Below are 17,623 nucleotides of genomic sequence, written 5' to 3' on the forward strand. Positions count from 1 at the left end.
TTCACACTTCAGCACTTAATCCACTTCATCCTCCACCTTGCAACAACTGTGCCACATCACCATGATCTGCTATCTCAGATAGCAAAATCAATAAAAACACAAATCATTCACTAACACACACCACTAACACTTTAATTTTAGCTTCACCCACAATAAAACCAAAGAGTTGGAAGAATAAAGCGGATGAAGATAAAGATAAAAACTAGAATTGATACAACTAATTAAAGATAATACAGAATAACAAAAAACACAACAAACAAACTTGTTATCCTCGATCTTCAGTAGTCACTAGCAATGACACTCCATTATTGTTACTCCCATTCAATGCTCTAAATCACCACTAGAGTTGGTGATTGTGGCTCCTGCAGAACTAACTACACAAGCATCTGGTCCTGCAGAGTACATGGCCACTGGCATCTTCATTGGAAGATTGGGGAGTGCACCTTCGAATTTGAGCGCCTGAATTGCTTTTCGGATAGACGGTTTTATACTCCAGTCAGGGTGTGCACACCATAACCCAACTATCATCAAGCGCTTAACTTGTTCGTCATCAAATTCTGTGTCAGAAAGCAACTTACCTTTTCCATGTAAATACCAAACCCACTGCACCAGACTGACATCAGAATTCCAATGGCCATCCCTCACCCTTCGTCCACAAGCAATCTCTAATGCAACAACACCAAAGTTATACACATCCGACCCTTTACTAGCCTTTCATGTCAATATGTACTCAGGAGCCATGTATCCTAGAGTTCCTACTAAAGCAGTTGTTTGAGGACCCAATTCATGCTCCATTAGTCGAGCCAATCTGAAAACCCCTAGCTTCACGTTGAATCCTGAATCAAGCATGACGTTACTGGTTTCAATATCTCGATGCACCACACACCGTTCCACCTCTTCGTGAAGATAGAGTAATGTTGTAGCTAGACCCATAGCAATCTTATACCTCAGAGACCACTTAAGGGGGCTCTTTTTGCCAAATAGGTGAGAGTCAAGGCTGCCATTTGGCATATACTCATACACAAGTAAGAATTGAGTTTCATCATGGCGCCAACCGATGAGTGGCACCAAGTTTTGGTGTCTTATTAAATTTCCATTGATCTTCACTTCAGCCATGTATTCTTTCTTTCCCTATTTAGAACCCTGTGAAACTTTTACGAGACAAGTAGCCCTTGTAAACAGAACCAAATCCTCCCTGGCCCAACTTCTGGTCATCAAAAAAGTTATTGGTAGCCAAAATGAGATCGTTATAAGAAAATCTCTTGGCTGCTCCCCTTTGGAGATCATCATTTATAAATAGATCAAGTGATTCTTGCGTAGTTGCTCTTCGTCTAATGCAAAATCTTGTACATGTTATAATGCCGCCGATGATTATAAGAGCAAGTGGGAGTGTTAATCCTACTGTTAGCTTCCATTTCTTTGAGTTATCCTTTTCATCTTCTGTACTAAATCTCGAATCGAATTCCGAGTATTGAAGCACGTGTCGCTCGACATGAGTACCGGTGGCAGCCGAAAATCCAACTGTCACCCACTCGGGAACAACTTCCCGGAGGTCAACATGATACGAAAGAGTTGTACTACCAGCACCATAGCTCCAAATTGTTAGTTTATATAAACTTAATTATGTATAATTATTATGTCATTAGTATGATACTTATATTAGATATGTAATGTAACTTATAACCGAATAGATACGTCGGTTGAATGATCACACCGTTTTAAATGACGCGTCAACATCTCATATATATATATATATATATATATATATATATATATATATATATATATATATATATATATATGTAATAACCGGCAACTATGTCCGGCATCAAGACAATCTGAATTCCTTCGAATTGTCCAAACTATTTCTCCTTGTTCCCTCATTCATACTCTGGTCTAGTGTTCAATCGTAACACACAATGAAAACCAATTCTTCGAATACCGGTAATGCTTCCGCTGATAAGAAACCGGATATCCAACATAGTGGTATCAGAGCCACGGTGGGAAACCGAATTATGCAACCATCATCAACACTTCTCCCATGCGATCACTGCACTGAAGAAAAGATCGAAAGGCAAAAGAAAGTATCACATGTTAGACTGTGTTACTATTGTCATGAACCCGGACACCGGATCTACTCATGCAAAGCAAAGGAAAACGACGAGGCCTCTCAGTTAATCCTAATCCGACAAGCGATCAACACGGGTATACAGCGGCAGAATGATGAAGAAGTTTTCCGACAAGATCGAAAGGCAAAAGAAAGTATCACATGTTAGACTGTGTTACTATTGTCATGAACCCGGACACCGGATCTACTCATGCAAAGCAAAGGAAAACGACGAGGCCTCTCAGTTAATCCGACAAGCGATCAACACGGATATACAGCGGCAGAATGATGAAGAAGTTTTCCGACAAGAACTGATTGTCACCAGAACCGAAGGCGGACAATGGGGTGACATATGGTATGTAAGTACAGTTTTTACTCATCATTTTGCCGGAAATCTTAATGTGTTTAAACGGATTAAACACATGGTTGGGGTAGAAACGAAAAATGGGGAAGATAATTTTCTGTTTATCCGGGGTGTGGGGGTCGTAGAGGTCAAAACAGGGAATGAAAATCTACGTATACAAAGTGTGTTTTACACACCAGAACTAGATCGAAATGTATTAACTATTAAGCATGGATCAACTAGTATTGCAAGGTTATACTGTTAAGAAAACCGGAGATAAATGCAAAATTTATCTCATGTTTAGTGCCTCGATTATAACTGGATTAACACGAGAAGAAGAAATCGGAATGAAAGAGAAACAAAGAGTAATCGATCATAATTCCACAAACGATGAATACAAGGAAGATTATCTCAATTCGTATTTCGAAAACTTACATTTATCTTCACATGAACCCGATTGGAATGTAATGATCATACAAGCCATGGAGTTTCATAATTTTTCTCACTGCAAATCATTGTTAGACATGTTGGAAGATGGGGAATTCGTGTTTAAATACAAACATGAATTAGAGATCAAGTTTGATGTTAGAATGGTTTATAACAGTTAAACTTAGAATCTCTACTCGACCCATTCCTCTGTTTTCAACTGACAACAGGAAAGTAGATTTGCTCGATTTATATATGGTAGTTAAACGAGATGGAGGGTATAAGAATGTTACCGATAATAATCTTTGGGCAGTAGTAGCAAAAGACAATATGGGATATGACTACGACGATGGTGAGTTAATGAGGATTATGTACGCAATGTATCTAGATGTCCTAGTCTATTATTACAAATTCGAAACAGTTCAAGGAAAGGTGATAGAAAAGGAGATGGTTGAACATGATGAAGGTCCATCTGATTCCGATCAAGAAAGAAGGAAGAGCGACGGGGATGTTCAAGACGAAGAAACAATTCATCATTATGCCTTGTTTGCAGGAAATGACTGGGAAGGAATGAAGTTATAGATAATTACAAAAATGTCACCTTGTCTTTTTGACTTTTCCTTCAATTTATATGTTTAATATGTTAAGATTATTTGTACAAGAACTTTTCCTATATATCAATTCAATACTAGAGAGAAGACAGTTTCTTAGTTTCCAATGTCATGGTGGAATAATTTAAAATAAAAGCACAAATGTTTGATTAGGTTGGCTAGCTAAAAGAGACTCGAGTCGAGCTTTTGCCTTATATCGGAGAGCGAAGCTTATTTGATAAACCAGCTCAAGCCTCCTGAGATTCACATGGCATGCTTGAATAGGTTCATGAGGCTTAACGAGCTGATTATTTTTATAGTTTTTGCACAATAAATTAACTATATATTTACATAACAACATTTAATCATCTGTATAACATAAATATATAAGCCGAGCTTGATTCGTCGTCTTCATGACACAGCTACCATTCATCGTTTTTATGACACAGATGCCGAGTGAAAGTCACCAGTTTTGTTTGTTAAACTTATTTTCTAAATGCCTGCACCCAGTCTCTTTGTAGAACCGTTCAGGCAGCGGCTATGTACATTGTCTGAAACAAGCGACAGAGCTCAGTGTTTCGTTCGCTGAGCTAGTCACAAATAACACATTCTATTAAACATGGAGGGTTCGATATGTGTTATGGACCAAGGAAATAAAGTACTTCATTATCTCAAAAGATTTACATTGTAATAAAAATTATAAGAGTAAATTACAAGTTTTGTCCTTTATGTTTACACTAAATTACAGGCGCTGTCCTTTAGCGCAAAAGTTAACGAGTTTTGTACTTTATGTTTCAAAATCTTGCACGGTTTGTCCTTTGAGCCTAACTCAGTCAGATTTTTTGGTTAAGTATGGTCATGTGCCTTGCACATGAGGGCATACTTGTCATTTCATCTTGGGTTATTTTGTAAAAACTTATTATTAAAGGACTATATCTATAAAACTTAAAAAAAAAATCTATACTCTCTCTCTCTCTCTCAACCCACAACCACATCCCAATCTCTCTCTAATCACTCTCAACCCACTACCACCACCACCCCACAACCTTCACTGCCGCCACCCACCCCACCTCAGCCTTCACCTACCTACCGGCCACCCATCACTACCATACCCACCATCACTACCATACCCACCATCACCACCATCCCTGCTTGACTGATATGTATTATGATCAATAAGTATCGACTTGAAATGTATGAATAATAAATGCCTTAGGGAACAAATTCCTTTGCCTTTTCTTTTCTTTGTGCACTGATCACAAGAACTTCCAATGCATCTTCTAAATTCACATATGATGCCATTTTGCTACCTTTGAATTTGTAAGGTATACATATGCATCACATTTAAATTCACCATTTAGTAAACAAATTTTAAGAAAAAAAAGCGACAAAAATAATACAATTCTCAGCACTCAGTTTCCCCATATTATTAAATCATTTTCCTAATTTCATATTTCAAATCTGAAAACAAGTTTTCTTCAAATTAATCTAATTATTCAAATTGTTTATTTTCAATTCATCAAATTAAGCATTTAATTTCACAAAAACTCTACAAAATATCCGACAAACAGCCTTCAACTTCTGTAATCTAGAATCATTTATCCCATTAAATTAGGGCACAAATGAAGAAATCAATCCAAATTTAGGGAAAAACTAAAAACCAACAACAAAATGAAAAAACCATGAATCCAATCATAGATTAGTGACAATACTGACCCAAAGACTTGACGTTGGCCTTGATTGTACCGCTACAACTAGCGGCTGCTGCAAGAAACCATTGAAACAATATTCTTCAATTCCATTTCAATAATTATGTTAAAACGAAGAAGCAGGAGACTGGAGAAAGCAAAGAAGGTGAAGGCTGAGGTGGGATGGGTGGCGGCGGTAAAGGTTGTCGGGTGGTGATGGTTATGGTGGGTTAAGAGAGACTAGAGAGAGATTGGGTTGTGGTTGTGGGTTCAGAGAAAGAGTATAGAATTTTATTTTCAGTTTTGTAGATACAGCCCCTCAATAATAATTGTTTGCAAAATAACCCTGGGAGGATGAAATGACAAATATACCCTCATGTGCAAGGCACATGACCATACTTAACCAAAAAAATTGACTGAGTTAGGCTCAAAGGACAAACCGTGCAAGATTTTGAAACATAAAGTACAAAACTCGTCAACTTTTGCGCTAAAGGACAGCGCATGCAATTTGGTGTAAACATAAAGGACAAAACTTGTAATTTACTCAAATTATAAAAAACCAAAGTAGCAACTTCAATTTGAAATTCACTTGTCAAAAGATTTTAAATTACATAACTAAGCATTTTAACACGATTTCTGAATTAAAATCATATGTACATTTAATCACAAGCTTGCTGATCAACAACATATTGTTCCTATAAAACAACAATTCAACATCTATGACTACAAAAATGATAAGATCCTTTTTTACAAGTATGCATTTCACAATGTGTCAAACATTAATCTCAAAAGCCTAGCTTCCTACTTCTCATCTAATGAGATGTTAGAGCTCTTGTTGTCACGATGTACAACTCCTTGTTGCATTTCCGAATGGATTATGAGAGTAATCCAACCCGCTAACAATCCCAATGGATATCCAGAGCCATTAAAACCCATGTGAAAATCATGCAATACAGATCATCGCTCGCAGAATTCTCACCTGGCTCTAATGCCTCAGGATACACATCAGCGTTGTTAGCGGATTGGATTACCTCCATAATCCTTTGGAGACAAAACATGGAGTTATACATCCTAACATCAAGAGCTCCAACATTCTATTAGATGAAAAGCAGGAAATTAAACTTCTTTAAATTACCCTTCAAGAAACAAAACTCAATAAAAAAAATAAAAAAAAACTTAGCTTCAAACCCTGATTCAAACAGTCAAAACTCTATTATATGGTTAAAAAAATCTCATTATGTACCCAAACTAGCGTCCAAGTTTTCTCAGCAACCATTTCTTCCGTAACGAAGCATCCAAAGCTAAAAACGTCTTTGCTTTCTTCTCATCTTCGAGAATATCACAACCGTCCAACAAAAGATCATCATCTATGTCGGGTATCGCTTGAAGTGCATCGACCGCCTTTTCTATCGGACTATAGTTCCTATCGGTTTTTCCATTTACCAACTTCGAAACTACGTTCGCCATATCTGTAAAAGCTTCCTTTATATCATCACTTTGGCTTTTTTGCACTTTCCCACTACGCTCTAAACCTAATGGCGTCTTTTTTACGCGTTTTCTCTTGTCGATTGCCCCGCTTTCATTAGGCAAGATTTGGGAATTACCACCAATGGGAATTTCTAATTTTTCTGTAATGTTTTGACCATATACGATACACAGCTTATGGTAATTAGGAACGGTTTTAACTCTGTAAGATCGTGAATCAGGATGCGCCTCAATGTAAGCATCCCAAACATGATCTTCGGCTGTCACCATTTCCCGTTCATCGTCCCATGAAAATCCCGTTTCCGTTAAAAGGGCATTGATGTCATTATACTGTTTCTTCAAATGTTTGTATCGATTCTTCAAAACATCTTTGTCATGGTTGGAAGTAAAGTTGTCGTTAAACGACTTCACCATGTTAATCCAAGCTTGAGCCATGAACGTTTGCCCGTTCCGGTTTCCTCTACTAACCTGGTCTAGCAATAACTCGATCAAATAACTGTCCATAGGCGGGGTCCAATGCGTTCGGGACCGATCACTACCTACAGAAATTATAATGATTTATCATGTACAATTACTCTAAGTGTAATAATTAAATGTGGTCTTTTATTCAGCACAATATTCAGAGCTATCTCATACTCTCATTATCTCGTAAGAACTTTTCGTAATTGATATGATTATTCATTAATGTCCTCACAAATATAACCATTCTGCTTATTATAGTTCATTTCACTCCCACCCACATCCCCACAAATAAGGGTGAGCATACGAAAACCGATAACCGAAAAAACCGAAAACCAAACTAAAAATAACCAAAACCGACTTAACCGATTGGTTACGGTTAAGATATGGCCAAAACCAAATCATTCGGTTACGGTTTCGGTTTGTCCTTCTTCCATAACCGAAACCGAAACGATAGTCATATATTTATGTGTTTTTCAAGTATATCCTTCTATTTGAAACATATTTTCATGTATTTCCTGGGTATTTTATGTGTTTTCATGTATTTGTATGCTTGAAAATGGTTCAAAACACTTGACTAACTTAACAGAAACGGAACCGATAACCAACATATTAAACAAATTAACCGAACCAACTTAACCGATCGGTTTCGGTTATGATTTCCCTAAAATCGAACCTCAGTTATCAGTTTCGGTTACGTGTAAAAACTGAACCGACATTTGCTCACCCCTACCCACAAAAGAACCAAAAAAAAACTTAAAACCATGTGAAAAGGTTCACGCACCAGCCTTCGGTACTATATCTTCATCCAAGTTATTATTAAATTGGGATTTATCAACGGTGGCACTTCCAAAAATTGATTCTAAATCTTGATAATTCGGCATCGATTTCGCTCTATACGATCGCGATTGCGGATGTGCCTGCAATCGCGTGTAACAACATTACAGGTAAACGATAGGAGATAAATAACGATAAAATAAAATGATAAAAAGCGAAATCTTCAAAACAATACCTTTATGTAAGCATCCCAAACATCATCATTAGCAACTATCTTTTGCTGCTTTGCATCCCAAGAGAAACCATCTTGTTTGAGTAAAACCGTTATATCAGTATAATACTTGAACAGTTTCTTGTATCGGTGTCGTAAAACCCGTTTGGTATGGTGGGGGCCGAATTTCTCAGTGAATGAATTGAGCATCTCCGTCCATGCTTCTTTGGTGTATGAGTTAATATTACTATCAAGTTTATTGCCTTTTTCTTGTTGACGTAATAGCAACTCAGTGAAAAATTGATCCATGGCTAATGTCCATTCTGTCCTTAAGCGTTCAGTAGTTGACGGAGTTGGAGTTCCTACTCCATCACCTGAACAGCAGAAAATCATATAAGTTTGTATGCACACATACTTGGGGATCAAAACCGGCAAATCAGGTTTGGTCGACACCTACTTTATAACGTTTTATTAAATAATAATAATAATATTTTTTTCATAGTAAGGTTTAGAAGGTTATACATATATAAATACACCTAGGGCTAGGGGTGCAAATGAACCGAGCGGCTCGCGAGGTGCTCTAGATCGGCTTAAGAAAAAGCTCGAAACGAGCCAAGCCTTATCGAGCCCGAGACGAGCTTGAGCCTGAAATAAAGCTCGCTTATTTATCGAGCCTGGCATGTGAAGCTCGTGCGGTTCGTCGAGCCTTTGTGTAATATTAGTTTTTATTAATATTTAATAACATTTACCCATTATTAAAGTTGTCTGGTAAACGAGCCGAGCTTATTTAAACTTGTTAACAATAGGGGTGTAAACGAGTCGGGCCAAGCCCGAGCTCGACCAGGCTCGAGCTCGGCTCGTTAGGTTTTTATGAAGCTCGAGCTCGAGCTCGGCTCGGTTCGAGCCTACTTCTTTGAGCTCGAGCTCGGCTCGCGAGTAAAACCCAAAGCTCGAGCTTGGCTCGAACTATTTTGAGAACAACCTTAAACGAGCTAAAAGCTCGGCTCGAGCTCACTTCAACATCGCTTAAACGAGCCAAAGCTCGGCTCTAGCTCGGCTCATCAATGTTATCATCATTATAAATATATTATATATAAAAAAATTAAAATTTTGTATGGGCTCGTTTAGGCTCGCGAGCCTAAACAAGCTTTGTATTTCAGGCTCGAGCTCGGGCTCGGTAAGGCTCGACTCGTTCGAGCTTTTAACCGAGCCGATCACGAGTAGCTCTCGAGCCTCTGGGCTTGTTTACACCCCTAGTTAACGAGCCGAGTCAGAGCCTAAAAATAAGCTTGTTTAGTAAACAAGCCTGAGCTTCACTTATCGAGAAGCCTAAACCAGTCAATTATTTATATTATTTTATTTAATATATTAATTAATAGATAATAAAAGAGCCAAGCCGGAGCCGAGCTTGAGAAACTATCAACGAGCCGAGCTCGAGATTTGAAAACAAAGCTCGAACCAAGCTGAGCTCAAGCTCTTATAGTCATAAGTTAATCAAGCTCGAGCTCGACTTGGCTCGTTTGCACTGCACCCCTAACTAAAACTTTGTTAAATTCGTATGCAAAAAAATCCCAAATACTTACTTAGATCTGAGAAAGATAAAAAACAGACCTGAATTAACTCCAGTGACTTCATCATCAATATCCACATCATGACTAGAACGACTATATCTTCCATCAGCAGTTGTATACCCATATATCAAACATAAATCACTGAAATTCTGCACTGATTTTATCTTGTACGGTCGTGCATCTGGATGCGCCTATAAAAAGTTGCCATAATAAGCATGAAACGTCCCTATAATATTAAAAAGTTGGAATATTTAAACAAATTAGTTCAAAGTTCATACCTTGATGTAAGCATCCCAAACATAGTCATCTGCAACCACCATATTTCGAGCGTCATCCCATGAAAATCCAACTTGGCCAAGCATACTTTTGATATCGTTAAACTGCTTCCACAGGTTCGTATAGCGACTTTTCAGTACATCCTTGTCATATTGTGATCCAAATTTTGCGTTAAAGACAGCAAGCATATCGTTCCAAGCTTGTTTGTTAAACGTATGCCCAACCCTGTTGCCTTTTTGCATATGCTCCAACATCAGGTCTACAAAATAGCGCTCCATCGTTGGAGTCCAGTAAGTTCTTGATCGATCATTGCCGTTGGGAATTTGACTACCCATTGTCTAAAGTAACAATATGATCAAACCATGTATCTGAAAAAAGCTAAGCCCATTATTTCAAGCAACAAAAATAACATAATATCCGGTCCCAAAAAACAGCACAAGATCAAAACCATATATATAAATGATTCATCAAACATAATCTTAATCTTCAAGTAACCTAAATTTTATTATTTTGCAAGATCTACAAAATTCTTCTCATATATTACAAGATCTATAAACAGATGCATAGCAAAGACTAATCTTAATCTTCAAGTAACCACAAAACAAGTGAACAAAACACACAGAACCTGGTGATACAATATCAATTACATATAATCAATTAATAAATCATCTTTTCATTCAATTAAACAACTCTATACAGTAATATACTAATATTCCTACCCTAAATAACACATAGATCTACAATATATAAAAAATAGCATACCCATATTTTACTCTGCACAGATCCAACAATTCAGTATAAAGATCACAGCCGAATGATCTTAACAAAGGCTCAAATTAACGTCAGGTAAATAAACACACACAAAATTGGATAATTTTGACGCTCGTAGATCACAAAGAAATTGATAAGTTGTAGAGAATAATAATTGGGGATAAATACTTACAAATTGTGGTGTTTGTGGACCTGCGATGAGGGGGCGATTGGGGAAGTGGTAACCCTAGTCCGGAATAAGGGAAATGGGTATCTGGTGTTTGGCTACGAAGCCAGAAGGTGTGTTCGGTCAGAAATATATGATTAGGGTTTCGATTGAAGATTGAGTTGGGCCTGGTTACCAGCCCAAATATTTGTTTGATGTTTGTTGTTTCCTAAAATAACCAGTTCGGTTAATCGGTTATACCAGTTAATTTTGACTTTTTGACTTTAGCCGGTTATTACATTAAACAGTTATTTTTTAACTGATTCGGTTAATTAACCGGTTAATTTTTGTTAATAACTGGGTTTTTTGCCCTTTTTTTTTGAATTTTTTGGGTTGTTTTTCGGTTAACCGGTCTACCGGTTATTATACTAAATATTTATAACCGGTTACTAACCTACGGTTAAAAATAACCACTAAGGCCATACGGTATGGAACCGTCGCCAGGATGGTCCTCCAACTTCGCCGCCACATCACCACCGTCGTCCCATGCCGCCGCCCCTCCGTCCCGCTCCGTCCCGTCTTCGCCGTCCGACTTTAGCCGTTTGAGACGGACCAAAGATGTGGGCCTCCCCCTCGGCGACGCCGTCCTCCCACGCCGCCCCCGTCGGTCTTGCTCCGGCGACGTGCTCGGCTCCGGCACCATACCGAGTAGCCTAACTGGTTATTCCTTGAGCGGTTATTAACCGGTTACAGTTTCGGTTAATAATCGGTTACGCTTAATTAGCCGGTTATTTTGTGCACCTCTATAATGATATAATGGAATAAGATGTATTATAACATTATAAAAATAATTTTAAAAAAATTGTGAGGGCGTCCACCTTTGATTTTAGTACGTGCTGGATTGTGAATTATGTGCCAACATTGCTTAAGGACACCAAATGCTCATTCAACATCCTTCCTTGCTGATTCTTGCGCTTGTTTGAACGTTTCTTGTCTATCGTCTTGAAGATCAATGAACGGATTGACAAACACGGAATATTCAGGAAATTTCTAGTCACTAATATTATACCCGTGTTTGTATTATACTCCATTAACGACTAATCAGGAACGTTATGCCATTGTTCGAACCAGCAACACTACAGAATGCATGCCAAAGCCATAGATCCTGTGACACCACTGCTTCTAGCATTATGGTCGGATGTTAAATACCATAACACATACAGGATCTTGTTTTAAAATTTTCGCAACAATAACATAGTTGTGACCAGAAACCCAAAGTACACATGTTAGAAAATTTGATTGTGCAACTAACTTTTGATCAACTAGCAAAGCTTGCAAGAGCGATAACTTCCTACAAATTTTGTAATATCATGTTTTAGAGTCCCTGATAACTTGACGTGTGTTTCGCCTAAGTTTTTGTTTGATCACTTCCTCTTTCTTATCATAGAATTCAATCACATCTTTGAAACTGATGGCTCCAAAAAACCATCTGCTGCATGTTGTTGAGTCAGGTTCCACTATCCCACGAGCTGCTTCTTCGTCAGGAGTGTACCTACGGTACGCACAGAACATCCTACAGAAGAAAATGCAGATAGAAATGAAGCAGGTAATGCCGCAGACTAGGAATAAGCCCCAGAAGTTGTCTAGAGTGAGGCTTTTCCCTTCGAGTATGCTAGTTTGAGAACACAAAGTCGTCGAGAGCCACTTGTCGTGGATTCGTTGTAGGTCTCCGTTTTCTGATAGTTGTAGGATTGCTGTTGATAAATCTATTGCTAGAGGAGAGTCTCTTGGGAATGCCTGCAGCCAATTCTAGTAAATTTTCTTTGAAGTTAATGATAACCAATGAGTAAACTTAATAGGAAGAGTAAATTGCCATTTTAGTCCCTGTGGTCTGGGCCATTTTGCCAGTATAGTCCAAAGGTTTCATTTTTAACATCTGGATCCAAAAAGGTTTCATCGTTGCCATTTTGGTCCAACTGACTTAACTCCATCCATATCTGTTAAAGCTGCCGAGGGCATTTTTGCCATTTCATTTTGGTCCAACTGTCTTAACTCCATCCATATCTGACAAAAATGCCCTTGGCAGCTTTAACAGATATGGATGGAGTTAAGTCAGTTGGACCAAAATGGCAACGATAAAACCTTTTTGGATCCAGATGTTAAAAATGAAACCTTTGGACTAAACTGGCAAAATGACCCAAACCACAGGGACTAAAATGGCAATTAACTCTAATAGGAAAGTGTAACTTACAAATCCCCAACCACTTTTTGTAAACTCCTGACCAACAATCCTGAACTCGCACTTGCTATAACGCATGAAGAGCTCGACGTAAGGAAGTTCATCAACAATGGCAGCCACACCACCTCCTTCGGGACCTAAATGAAGCGCGTTTAAGTATTCCACCTCATCTCTCAAAGGTACGATCCTAGACTCGGGGATATTGAGTTCTTGAATCAAATAATTATGAGAAAACGTTCCTTCTTGAACTCCAATCGGGTCATTACTTGAGATCAAGCTATCTATCCCTTCAATGGTTGAAGTCAGTTGTTGTACCGTGAGGATTGATGTCAAGCTGGCGGTGTAGCTTGAAGTAATGATCAACACTACAAACAGCCATAAGATCAATACAAACCGTGCCAACGTGCTCACTATCTTCTCTCCTGCATACGTAAATATCCCAATTCAAAGTTTTGTTCTTTAAGATTTTTGTAGTTCGGTTTAGCTTCGTACTTACTGTGTGAAAAGAACATCGTCGAGAAGCTAAACCTGAAAATTAAAGCGAAAACAATCCATACATGTAATACGTATCAGATACAAATAGCATTTAAATATTTAATAAATTAGGAACAGTTTAAGTGCATGGAAGCAGACGAGATACAAACCATAAAACTGTGACGATTTGTCCCAGCGGTGGTCCACGAAACTCTTCATTCGAGCGATGCTCGAGGAACCAAACAACAAATCCGATGAAGAGAAAGAATCCACCACTGACCAGCCACATTTCAATAGTGAATGGCCTGAGAAATGCCCATGATTTGGGCTTTGACTTGTTGAGAGGAACAACTATGACTAGCCCAGACTCCAGGTAAGGCTGCGTAAAATCAGCTATCCTCGTTCGGTTTGTAATGATCGTTATATCTCCAACTGCTGCATCGTACTTCTGCGAATTGATGCGAATCAAAGATAAAAGTATACTCATGCACCATGGACATTAAGGTCATTATTACGTTAAAGATCTCATAACAAGCTTATTAATATTAATTCTAGGGTGCTATACTTAGAAAGGTCAAACAAGTACTTACATTTTCAGCAACCGCTCTCACAAGATCGCTGTAGCTCGGATTTCTTTGTCCATCACCGTATAAAATATATTCTGGAATAACCGGGTACGGAAGTAAATTCACCGCAGCTTCAAAGACATCAATGCAGTATCCTCTTACGCCTTTTTGAGACTTGTCTTTTGTCACAACTTCTTTGTAACTATAGCCATAAGGCACCGCAACTCTAAAAGGCTTTCCATTGTTCGGATAAACCCATCCCCTTGGCCTTTTACTCATTCCACCGGGCCAAATCACGCTATAAAGACGTTGATCATTAGAAGAATTGTTTAAATGCTTTGCATATGATGACTCGGGAGCAGACGTTGAGAGTCCTGAATGGTTTGACCAATATCCAACGGTTCGTAAACCAGTTCCACCTATGTTCACGATATCATAAGCCGGATACAACAACTTTTTGTCTTGGTCAAACTTCACGTTACCACTCAAACCCGCGAATGTTGTGGCTAGGATTGTTTGGAGAAGCTGCGTCCCTTCGTTGAAAATCCTAAGAGCCGAAAACTGAAGCTTACTTCCGTTAGTAATGTGTCCGAGTTTAGAATCGTTAGAAAATGTGATACTTCCTCCAGATTTGAAGAACTTGTCAAGAGCATGTGCGAGTAACCATACGGAATCATAAGCGTTTAGAGCATATGAATTAAAACTGCTTGTTTGTTTCTCTTTAATACTCTTCCATTTAGTTGTAAAAGATTTCTTGATGTCAGAATTCGGCGTATGTTGGCGCAACGAGATAACGCCTTGTATGACATCCATCGTTTTAGGATCTAGCACTTCTGATGAATCCAAAACCGCCAAAAGCCAATCTGTGGTAATCCAAACATAGCCACTTGTCACCATCCCAAGCTTTTTTGCTAAAGCGAAAATCTCAAGACCCGAGTCAGGATTTACATGCACGACATAAACCCGAGACTCCATCATGTTGATTTTGACTAGTAGCTCCGTAATGTCACTATGAGACGCGCTTGGCGTAATCGCAGCTTTGTAAGAAATCTTGGCTCGTTTTTTTGCAAGGGCCTCGCCCAGTGCCAAAATCCCATTTCTACCATAATCGTCGTCAACGAATATGGCAACAACTTCTTTCCACTCGAAGTTTAAAACGAAGTCGGTTATGGCAGACATTTGGTAGTAGTCGCTTTGTGTGGTTCGGACAAAGTAAGGGTGTTGATGACCCGAAAGTGTGGGATCGGTTGCACCGAATGAAAGGAGTGGTACGTGTAGTTCATTTACGATATGGGATATCAAGTGCGCTATAACGGAGGATTGGGGGCCTATCATAGCCACTACATCTTTTTCCATCAACTGCAAAGCTACATGAATACGGAAAAAATAAATCAAAGTCTCAAAATGGATCGAAAACGGAAAAACTGACTTAACCAAAGAAAGTACCTTCAATAGTGCCAAGAAATCCACTGCAATTGGTATCGTACGAAATAAGGTTCAATCGAGTTTCTGTAAGAACAGTTGGACTAGAGTTGACATCATCGATGGCAGCTGCGACAGCGGGCTTTGCAGAGCGGCCAATAACTGAATTCACTGCAAATAATGCTCCTACATTCACAACACTTGGACTTCTTGTAACTATGGTTTTACTAGTTTGACTTTGACCCTTGATTTCCAAGGGCATCACCACCATCACCCACAGGCCTAACACCAAGATATTCACACTGTTTCTTCTCATTATCAACACATCAATCTCTACTAAAGCGCATATCTGGTTACACTAAATGAAGAGAAAATTATAAATTATAAATTATAAATTATAAATTATAAATCCCATCCACACAACATTTTTGACAACCATTTTTGTTAAATATCATCATTGTTTATTTCTAACTATTCAGTAACACAAAATCACATTCTAAATTATGCGCATTACAGTATAAGAACAATATTAGAATGTAATACTACTTACTATGCTAGTGATTCGTAGACGTCACATGCTGATTATCGCGAGTGGAGAAAGTGGGCCGGTCAGCCATCTGGTTAACCGCCATCGAGCAGCCATGCAAGTAAGCAGATTAGCTAGAGAGGTTGATAATTTGAGTAGTAACTAAATTTGGGTTGAGGCTAATGACAGTGATAATACTATAATACTGTTTCTGTTTTACAACAAGTTCTGCTGGTTTTTTTTACTTGTTGAACTAACTAATTAAGCCTAACCACGTGATTATCGCGATATACTAAATAAGCAAGCTAAGCTAGCCTAACCTCGAGATCATCAGATGTTGAATGTCTTTGAAAGTAAGAATCCAATGGCCGGTGCAACTGCAACTTGGTAGTAATAGGGATGAGGGGATATGTATGTAAAGATAAAGACAGCTAAACAAGAAGGGCACGAGATGCATTAAACATTTGTTTTAGTAAAAAGTTGCAGAAACTTCCAAGATGAACATTAGTTAATTAAACACATGCATTAGGCTCGAAGTTGGAGAAACTAAATAAATAAACTATAATGTAGTGATGAGAAAACCATGCTGGATGTTCTTGAAAAGAACAAATGGAGGTTTTCTAAAGGGGAATATCTATCACTTTGAGCTTGAAAGTTATTTAAATTATCATTTAATCCAGATATGTTTTTTTATTTGTTTGAAAAAACTTGAAACTGTAATTTAAGAAATTTTGGATTATTATTGTGGTAATTCTAAGGATAGAGGGTATGGTGATGGTCATCCAAGGGAGGATGATCCGCCACGTAGGCGCCACATCATAGTCCTTCCAAGGATGGTCCATCCCACAAAACTAGAGGGTATAGGAGGATGGTCCTAGATGATCCTATCCCACCACTTTTATGTTTTTTATTTTTTTAATCTTCCATTTTTTAACATTTAACAAATAAATTAATAAAAATATTTTCATTAATATTAAAAAACAACAATAAAAATATTTTCATTATTTTGACTTTGTTTGTATTTAACAAACAATCTGGACCGTACACATCATAATCTATTAACCCAAGGACGGGGACGGGATGGTGTTCCACCCGGCGCCGGACCTCGACGCTTGTGGGACGGAGCCCATACCCACCAGCCTAAATGATTTTACAACACACTAAAGATGCCTATAAATTCAACAACTATGCTACAATCTAGAGAGAGGAATTCTCCTCTTTACAAAAATAAAAAGATTGCTCATAACTACAATTTATTCACAGTATCTTGAGATTGATTTGAGGCAATCATTTCGATATTGCCTAATACCCCTCGTCAATGCAAGTTGGAGGTGGTCCGAGACGAAGCATGGATCGAAATTTTTCAAACAACGGTTTTGGAAGACTTTTGGTGAAGATATCCACGACTTGGTGATCTGTGGAGATGAACTTGGTGTTGAGATGACCGGAGGCCACCAATTCACGAATAAAATGATAATCGATGTCTATGTGCTTTGCCCGCTTATGAGAACTTGGATTTTGGCATAGAAATAAGGCACTCTTGTTGT

At 38.3% G+C, this 17,623-nt stretch overlaps 2 protein-coding genes and 1 pseudogene across 7 annotated transcripts; all 3 read right to left on the reverse strand.

The window, feature by feature from the left end:
* Positions 1-321: 321 nt before the first annotated feature.
* Positions 322-1,884, reverse strand: LOC110932385 (annotated as a pseudogene).
* A 3,907-nt stretch (positions 1,885-5,791) lies between these two features.
* Positions 5,792-10,998, reverse strand: LOC110930335. 2 transcript variants are annotated; one of them, XM_022173633.2, is made up of 6 exons: positions 10,877-10,998; positions 9,936-10,301; positions 9,698-9,848; positions 8,111-8,460; positions 7,883-8,018; positions 5,792-7,178 (listed from the first exon to the last, which is right to left on the reverse strand). In XM_022173633.2, the coding sequence occupies exons 2-6, from the start codon at positions 10,266-10,268 to the stop codon at positions 6,403-6,405; spliced, it is 1,746 nt and encodes a 581-aa protein (XP_022029325.1). In that variant the 5' UTR covers positions 10,269-10,301; positions 10,877-10,998; the 3' UTR covers positions 5,792-6,402. The 2 variants fall into 2 exon arrangements, with proteins under 2 accessions (XP_022029325.1, XP_022029326.1); XM_022173634.2 differs by having other exon boundaries at positions 10,696-10,967.
* A 1,057-nt stretch (positions 10,999-12,055) lies between these two features.
* LOC110930336 (glutamate receptor 3.4) lies at positions 12,056-16,470 on the reverse strand. Of its 5 annotated transcripts, none has more exons than XM_035987615.1 (8): positions 16,397-16,470; positions 16,101-16,167; positions 15,575-15,899; positions 14,153-15,495; positions 13,733-14,010; positions 13,585-13,616; positions 13,101-13,510; positions 12,056-12,658 (listed from the first exon to the last, which is right to left on the reverse strand). In XM_035987615.1, the coding sequence occupies exons 3-8, from the start codon at positions 15,864-15,866 to the stop codon at positions 12,218-12,220; spliced, it is 2,796 nt and encodes a 931-aa protein (XP_035843508.1). In that variant the 5' UTR covers positions 15,867-15,899; positions 16,101-16,167; positions 16,397-16,470; the 3' UTR covers positions 12,056-12,217. The 5 variants fall into 5 exon arrangements, with proteins under 5 accessions (XP_035843508.1, XP_022029327.1, XP_035843507.1 ...); XM_022173635.2 differs by having other exon boundaries at positions 12,056-12,646; positions 15,575-15,908; XM_035987614.1 differs by having other exon boundaries at positions 15,575-15,908.
* Positions 16,471-17,623: the final 1,153 nt, after the last annotated feature.

Source organism: Helianthus annuus, chromosome 3 (genome assembly GCF_002127325.2).
Source record: "Helianthus annuus cultivar XRQ/B chromosome 3, HanXRQr2.0-SUNRISE, whole genome shotgun sequence".
Lineage (NCBI taxonomy): Eukaryota > Viridiplantae > Streptophyta > Magnoliopsida > Asterales > Asteraceae > Helianthus > Helianthus annuus.